General features: G+C 33.1%; 2 protein-coding genes across 2 annotated transcripts in view; both read right to left on the bottom strand.

The window, feature by feature from the left end:
• Positions 1-1,054: 1,054 nt before the first annotated feature.
• Positions 1,055-3,482, bottom strand: HELRODRAFT_171119 (hypothetical protein; the record flags this gene model as incomplete). The annotated part of the gene is made up of 7 exons (XM_009017872.1): positions 1,055-1,141; positions 1,333-1,459; positions 1,614-1,721; positions 1,889-2,042; positions 2,462-2,585; positions 2,799-2,967; positions 3,331-3,482. The coding sequence occupies 7 exons, from the start codon at positions 3,480-3,482 to the stop codon at positions 1,055-1,057; spliced, it is 921 nt and encodes a 306-aa protein (XP_009016120.1).
• A 2,715-nt stretch (positions 3,483-6,197) lies between these two features.
• Positions 6,198-9,054, bottom strand: part of HELRODRAFT_191305 (hypothetical protein) — a gene marked incomplete at its 5' end in the record, with an annotated part of 11,489 nt that continues 8,632 nt past the window's right edge. The window contains 5 exons of the mRNA XM_009017871.1: positions 6,198-6,755; positions 6,873-7,012; positions 7,472-7,615; positions 7,901-8,045; positions 9,028-9,054. The exon at positions 9,028-9,054 is cut by the window's right edge and continues 289 nt beyond it. Of these exons, the coding sequence (XP_009016119.1) occupies positions 6,665-6,755; positions 6,873-7,012; positions 7,472-7,615; positions 7,901-8,045; positions 9,028-9,054 (547 nt within the window). The 3' untranslated portion in view covers positions 6,198-6,664. The remainder of the gene's footprint in view (positions 6,756-6,872; positions 7,013-7,471; positions 7,616-7,900; positions 8,046-9,027) is intronic.

The following is a 9,054-nucleotide window of genomic DNA, read 5'->3' as shown; positions in this document are numbered from 1 at the left end:
AATGAACAAAACTTGGAAGAAAAAAATAACATGAATGACGATAAATTGACGATTTTGTATTAGATCAACCTGCAACATCAATGTTAACATACAACATCAACATACAACATCAACATACAACATACAACATCAACATACAACATCAACATACAACATCACCACACAACATCAACTTGCAACATACAACATAACAACATCAACATACAACATCAACATACAACATCAACATACAACATCACCACACAACATCAACCTGCAATATACAACATCAACATCAACATAACAACATCAACATACAACATCAACATACAACACCAACATACATCAACCTAAAATTCTGAGAAAATTTTGATAAATTTGAAAATGTTTGAAAGAAAAAATATCATCCTACTGTCTGAATGGTCTTCGCTTACGTTGGCATAAGCAAGGCCGACGTGGTACGCTGTGTCAGCCACTTGCAAACTTTTTATGTTGAAACTGAATAATTGATTTTTTTTTCTGCTACGAGTTTTTCTTCTTTTTAATTGTTTTTCAATGATACTAAAGATATCAACACACATACACCACATACACCACACACACACACCACACACACACGCAGCGTATGTTGTTAACACGTGTGAATCAACGTATCACGCACAATGAATGCGATATGTGGTGGATCTATTTGAATTCGAATCCAGTCAATGCAACATCACGAACAGGCGCCTTATGCTTTATACAATTTTTCCGATCAAATGTTCCTATTGAGTATTAGTAATAAGAGCTTACCCTTCAAATTTAACGTTTATAATTGCATGGTAGCAGTCACAATGATGATAAACGGCTAAGATGACTTGAAAATGACTGAATATTCTTCTACTAATTAACTAGGCAAATATTATTATATATGGTGTATATGAGTGTGTGTTTGTGTGTAACAGCTTGTTCTGTGTGTTCTGTGTGTTCTCTCTCTCTCTCTTTCTCTCTGTGTGTGTGTGTGTGTGTAAGGGTTGTTGTCACACTTAAATATTACCAGCGGTATTTTTGCCGCAAATTCAAAAAGAAATGGTGGTCACTTGTGGCCGGCGACAGCATGCGCCTTTAAAAAATATTCAATGGCTCGTTCGTGGTTCACAGAGGAGTTTCGAGTCTGTTCGACCTTGCAAAGTTTAACAAAAAAAGATTTGAATTGTTACATGTGTGATTGTTTCGGAACATCAGGAATCAAAACAAGCGTGAAGATTGAATTCTTAGAAACAAAAATTTACAGCACAAAATTCGAACAAAAAGATTTATTTATAATTTTAATTTGTTTGCAAAAATATGTTTAAATAAACGTAAAACTCTTACTTTTCCAAGATTCTGGTAGATAGATATTAATTTCACAGAATGTTCGCCGTTCTTGGCGATTTCCCTCTCAGCAGCCTTCCCGTAAAACTTCAAAGACATGTCAGGTTTGCCGAATTTGTGGTACAATCTAATGTATGAAAAAAATCTGGGCTGATGTCAAGAACATGAAGAATAAATTTCAACTATTTATTTGTTTAAGATTGTCGTGGTATTATTCGCTGGTCTTGAACAGCCAGAATTATGAATAAATAGCAGAAACGTATTACGGCAGATTTTGTCACCTAGCCAGAGCGATAATGAGATTGGATTCGCAGTCGCCCATCTTCTGCTTGTTTTTGATCACATTTGTCAGAATGTTTTTGGCTTTCAACAGCGAGTCTTCAGCTTCACTGTACGTTTGGAGATAATTCCTCGTTAGGGATTGATCAGATAAAATAAATAATTTCGATGTTCGAACAGGTTGTAAAGTTTCAATGGTATGTATTTAATTTAATGGCAATATTAATTGATAATTTTATTTTAATAGCGATTAGTAGAAGGATATTTTTTTGTTGACGTCAGGGCCAGACCGCTGGTGTAGTAGAGGTTGAAAAGAAATTTGTGGAAATCCGGAGACTTCAGCGTGCTCTCCTCCTTGATGTCATACTGACGTATGTTGGCTAGGAAGAGATGTGCCACGCTGCAGTGCTGCAGAGCTTGAGCTGAGTAACCTGATTGTTTCGAAAATCATTCGTTTCGTATTTTACTTAAAATATTTTATTGTATAAACATCTATTTATACTTCGCTTATGTAACTTATATACTACTTATTAATACTTGCGCTGGGCACAGTAAACTCTGATAAAGGCATCTATTTTGTACTCTGAAGCTAATAGACCACCACTATTTCTGAAGTTTGCAGTTGAGCTATTTAATATTTCACACAACGACACAGTCTACGCAAACAGATAAAATAGATCATTACAGACTTAAATGCATGATGGGAGAGAATCTTCTCGAAATTAAACCGGATCAGACTTTGTAGCCATCAAGCCTTCAGCAATTTTCAATGATTTGATTATATCACTAGATTTTTCATTGTTAATAGGTCAGTTTTTATTCACGGTTTTTATTCACGAACGTTAATAACCTTTGAGCTCTTGATAGGCGAAAGCGAGAAGGACGCGATAATTGTACAGTCTCCAGTCAGATTGCTCGTAAATGATACTTGCCAGTGCCAAACACTTGATGTACTCTTTGATTGCCGCGTCCAACTAAATTGCGTTTAATTATGAACATTTTCAACTCTGCAGTATCAGTTAACTAGATTGAAAAGTTTATTTAGTAAAATATTTGAAATATCAATAAATAAATTTACACGAATTCTAATTTAGTTCATTAATAATTTGCATCAGTGAGAGTAACACTAATTGAGCATAGTAATGCAAACCAGGTAGTGTTAATTCGGCTAAGTGTACAATACCGACCATTTTTTTATTCTTGTATTTTATTGCTAATTTTTCTTTCCTGATGATTAGCTTCTCGGGCTCCATTGACTGGTCATCGTTTGCGTCATCGTCGGCGCTGCCATCAGCTTCAACTCCATCGAATATTTCACTGTCGTCATTAGCAACGTCATCGTCATTCAACGATCTACTGGTAAGTTTTTTGTAATTTAAAAAAATTAACTTTTACTTATTATAAATAAATTATATAACGGTAAGGTTTTTGTAATTAAAAAAATTAACTTTTACTTATTATTAATAAATCATATAACGGTAACGCAACTTAAAATTTTGACTTTGTTTCTAAAGTTTGCTGCAAATTTTGAGATTCTGAATTAAAAAAAAATTAAACGCAGGCTAATGATTGCTTTATTTGATCGTGTAAATCAGTGAGCTACTAAAACTTCTAAATTTTTTTAAATCAAATGCAGTTTGGGAATAACAACCTTCAAAACAATTCTATTTCTCTCGAACAAAAACCTAATGGGGAATGGAAATTTTTAAGCTAACATACGTTGAAACCTGGAGAATGTGGCCACCGTTTGCCGCATCGTGATGTTCCTTGTCCTCATTTATTTCCGGCAGACGTGCATCTGTTTCCTCTTCCTCCTCACTGAGGCTAGTGACATCAAGATTATCACCCACACTTGCAACGTCTTCATTCATGTGTGACGATCCTTCTGAAATACCCGTAAACGATGAATCGTCATTGTATTCATCATCGTCGTCGTCGTCATCATCACTTTTTTCATTTTTTATAGATGGCGTTTTGTTTGGCATTTAGATTTTTATTTAAAAATACAAACCATTTTAAACTTTATTCAAATGAAAGGAAGACAATCACCAATACAAAAAAATTAGCTACCTGATGATTGGAAAAGCAGGTATCCGAGTCGTTGCTATGGCAACAGGGATGTGACACGTTCTTCATTTAATAAGAAAATAATTTTTATTATAAGTAGCTAACTGTACTGTACATGCTTGATACATTTGTAAACAATTAATAAATTTGAATACATTAACATAAACAACCCTCCCTCCTTAATGTAGTGGATGTCCATCCCTGACCGCCCCTGCCAAATTTGTTTACATCACGTTTGGATATTCTAAATATTTCTTCTACAGGAAAGAAATCAAAAAAAATTAAAATTGTCAAAAGCGTGGTGGCAAGGCAAAAAGATCACTGAATAAGTTAGCCGCAAGCCAATGAAAACGCCGAAGAAGTTAGGCAAACTTCTATGCAACAAGTCCTTTTATTAGAAAAAAGACAGAGACAATTAATTTCACAAGTCTTTCAAGTGCTTGGCGTGTGTAATGTAATGCAATTTACAAAATGCTAAAATAAAAATAACAGTTTGAAGGGTGGCCACTAATTATATTTAATTATGTTAGTAATCAGTAATTTTAAACAAAAAAGCCAATAATACTTATTATTTATTGTGTGGCGATAAATTATTATTAATACTAATATAATATTATATTATTATATTATAATATTATTTTATAGTATAATATGATTATATTACAATTGCAAATATTAACAATTCAAAAGTGAGAAACTGATCGTATGTAGTTGACAATCACGGACAATCTTACGTAGGTCATTGCTATGTCGGTAGGCTAGTCTGGTACGAAGTTGTTGACGGTAATGGTGAACCAATGGTATTTGGTGAAAATCAACAAACAAAAAAACAACAACAACAATAATAATAATTGTAATGATAATTTTATCGTCATTAAATCAATCAATCCTCTGTAGACTTTGATTTTGAGGTCTTACCGAGTGAAGCGCTAGACAAATACCGATACAGAATAACAATAATAATAATATATAATAATAAAAAATAATAATAACAGTAGAGCAACCTATTTTTTTAGATAAAAATAATATCAGAAGAATCATAATGTCGATATTACAACAAGAAGAATGATAATAACAACACCAACAATGTAAAAACAACAATATCAACAACAATAATAATAATAATAAAATCTTTTGAAGAGGGTTATACATGAGAGGTGCTATACATATCGTGAAATACAAACAGCAATAATAATATAATATAACACGATATAATAATAAAATATCAATAGTAATTATTATTTTTATAAATAATTATTATAAATAATAGCGATAATTAATAATTAAAACATCCAAATTGTGTCACAAAGTCTAAATCATAATTTTTACTTAATCTCAATCATTTAATCAATGCAGTTATTAATGCTTGCTATACACCTGGCGCTATACAAATTTAATCGATCGATTGAATGATTGATTGAATGATTGTAAGATTGTTTAATCTAATGGTCGATTGAGTTTGTTGATTGATCAATTAATAAAACGATTGATTGGTTGATCAAACAATTGATTAATCTAATGGTCGATTGAGTTTGTTGATTGATTGATTGATAGATACAAATGATTGATTGAATGGTTTAATGACCAGTTGAATGATTGTTATAAGACTATAAGTGTTATAATATAAGACTCGTTATACAAGGTAGAAACCAGATTGATTAATCAACGATGATGAGGATTAAATGATTTAGTATAACTACTGCTGCTACTATTACAACTATTACTGCTACCACAATTGATACTATTACTATACTACTACTACTACTACTACTGCTACTACAACTATTAATATTACTATACTAATGCAGCAGTTATTACTAATACTAATAATAAATAATGAAACCTGGACGATATATAGCAGAATAAAGTTATAAAGAATAAGTCTTCAAATAATCTGTGAAACACAAAAAAGTAATCAACCGTAAGAAACATTGAAGTAGAAGAAGTATAAAAATAAATATACAGAAATGAATATACATAAAATAAATATAATAAAACACAAATTACCGTTAATTAACTAATTAATCAAACAATTAATTGTCAATCAATCAATCAATTAATTAATTAATTAATATAAATAACTAACGAATGAAAATACAACAATCATTAGCAATAATGATAATAAATGAATCGATCATTGAATCAAAATAACTTGGTCCAAATCGATAGTAAGTGGCACAAAAGATAGAAGCAAGGTTCTCGGATAGTTTATATCAAAGAGTATTACAAACTTACAAGTAATATACACATACGCACGCACAAACACACACGCGCGCATGCACACATGGTATATTTATAAACATATATTAAATATTAAATTACCAGAAAAAAAATGCAATGGCCAATATAATGACATGAAGTGAAAAAAAAAGTTAAGGCGTATGAGAGAGAGAGAGAGAGAGAAAGAGACAGATAGGTGGATAAGTTGATAATGAATTAATGAATGGATGGAATAAGAAAATAACACACTTTTTTTAAAATAGAAAATGAAGATTTATATATTTAAAAATTTTTATTAGGCAAAGAAAAAAAATAGAATCAAATTGCAAAAAAAAAATAAAGAACGTTTTTACAAAAGTAAAAAAAAACAGAAAACGAAACAGAGAAAAAATAAATGTCTGTACATTTTGAATGAAGCATCACAGATTAAGCGCTCGCTCGCGCAGCGCACACACACCACACACACACACACACACCACACACACACACACACACACACACCACACACACACACACACACATATTATATCGAATAATTAGGTGTTGCCAAAACAGTTTTGTTATAATTCACAGCTCATTCATGTAATAGTCATCAAACCAACCACCGCCCCATTACTTACAATCATGTATAATACTTTTAATCTTCTTCAATGTAAGAATTGAACAAGTCTGATTAGTATTCTCTGCCAGATATATAATAATTACAATTACATTACATTATATTAATATTACAGAAAAATTATTGCGTAAGAGCTTCGTCACGTGATCAAACGCGCGTCTCGAAGATAATGGCGGGAGTCGACCTTATAGAACTCAAGGACATGAGGTTCTTTGACGATTCATCTTTGCCCTTTGACCTGTGAAATAATAAATATCTCTGTGTATATACATATACGTAAATATTAGCATATTTAGCGTATGCAAATAGCAAGCAGAACTTAATTGAAAGAACTGCCGACCACCCACCGACCCACCTATCTTTAGCGTTCAAGACCAATGTAGCAGCGCCAGCGGCGTTGTTGCTCTCTTTCATTTGATTCCTGAATCTTTTGTGGCCCTTCAGTTTCTCGTAGTTGTTCTTCAAGACCTGCACGTACACTGAGTACCTGGATTGCTGGGAAACAATGTACAAACACTCCCATATGGACAAAAACTTGCGAACGGGTGTGTACAACATATGCACAATGCTCAAAATGTACAAACAGGTTGGTATATGTGAGTATAAAATGTACGAGCAATTACATTAACGTATAATATGTGCAGGACAGATTTGCAAAAGGTTCGAATGCATGTTACAAATAATATTCTGCTAGTGTTGAGTAGCTACTCGAACTAGCACTGAAGATTGAAGTTACTGAAAACTCATCACCATGAATTCATTGCTCTCAACAATGACTATTTATTCTTATATATATATATTTTGAGATGGAAGGTCGATGTGTTAGCTCAGACGGTAGAGATGCCTGCAATTTCGCACTGCTATCGTGCACTGATATGGTTTGAATGTTGATTCGGCGAAAAGTAAAACTGTAAATTACAAGGTAGGTTGTAAATTTCATAACAAATGAACCACCTCGAATTTCAAATAGCTTCCCCTTTCATAATAATCTCGCACATCCCTATTTTTGGCCCCTTTGTCAGGCGGGTAGGTTTCATGCTCGACGAGATCCTGTTCGAATTTCTTCAAACTGGAAATGTGTTGGTTCAACTGCTCGTGCTGTAAATAATTGTGACGTGACGATGACGTCAATTATGACGTCGATGATGGTGGTTTCCTTGGCGGAGATAACGTCAACAATGGAGTTGGTGATTGATGATGAAATCTATGCAAAGTTAATAATAATGGGGATGATGGCGTTGTTTATATTAATGATGCTACTGATAATGTAGCGCTATAATTAAAAATGAATGATGATGAGGAGGAAGACGGCAGAAGGAATTTGTAACACTGAACGCAAATAAAAAATAAAATTCTTCAATCCCAGAACAAAAAAAAACTGACCAAGGAAAGTTTGGTGAGTGAGGCAGGAAGAAGGGGCCTCTGGAACTTGACCATGGAGCCAACTGCACCAGGGAGGGGTGGGGCAGAGAAACAGGAAGATGATAAATTGATGGCATCGATCCACTGCTGGCACTCAACATCATCACTGTCAAGTGTTGTTGTTGTTATTGTTGTATGTTACGTGTTGCTGTTGTTGTGTTACGTGTTGTTGTAGTGTTACAGGTTGTTGTTGAGTGTTACATGTTGTTGTTGAGTGTTACATGTTGTTGTTGAGTGTTACATGTTGTTGTTGAGTGTTACATGTTGTTGTTAAGTGTTACATGTTGTTGTAGTGTTACATGTTGTTGAGTGTTACATGTTGTTGTTGTAGTGTTACATGTTGTTGCTGTAGTGTTACATGTTGTTGTTGAGTGTTACATGTTGTTGTTGTATATTACATGTTGTTGCACGTTACATGTTGTTAGGTTGGATGAAAAAATGAAAATGTTTGTGTAAGTGTTACAAAACGGACTGTATGAACAAAAATGATTAAGGTCCAATTTTGAACTTCGAACTTCTGAACATCTGAAACAAAAACATCGCAAACACAGCGATCGTTGAAGTACGTCAACAAATCAAAGTGAGGGATACCAAGAAAGAACAAAATGGCCAAACTTAAAAGAAGCAGCCCTCAAACGACCTAACTAGCATGATAGAAAATTTAAAATTCAATATTTTCAAATAAATCATGAATGAATCTTCATCTGAATATCTTTTTAAACTTGTTATAAAAATCGCATCATTAGAGAAAAAACTGAATCTTAAAACATCAATCAAAAAAATTGAGCCAGTCAGATAAATAGTTCGAAAGATGGGATCATTTAAGATACAATTTGTGAATAAAAATAAATATAAAATTATTTTTTATAACTTCACGCTTTTCAAAACGACATCACATATCTAACTTTGTAAATTCAACATTCTTTCAACACATATACAGAGAAGCAGCAGAGAAAGAGACAGATAGAGAAAGAGAGAGAGAGATAGAGAGAGAAAAAGAGAGAAAAAACACACACAGACAAACACATACACACACACACACACACACACACACACACACACACACACACACACACACACACACATACTTTGTTCTGATGAGGTAGAGTGACCAG

The sequence above is a fragment of the Helobdella robusta genome (genome assembly GCF_000326865.2).
Source record: "Helobdella robusta unplaced genomic scaffold HELROscaffold_20, whole genome shotgun sequence".
Classification (NCBI taxonomy): domain Eukaryota; kingdom Metazoa; phylum Annelida; class Clitellata; order Rhynchobdellida; family Glossiphoniidae; genus Helobdella; species Helobdella robusta.
The sequence above is the reverse complement of the archived record's forward strand: the minus strand, read 5'-3'. Positions and strand labels throughout refer to the sequence as shown.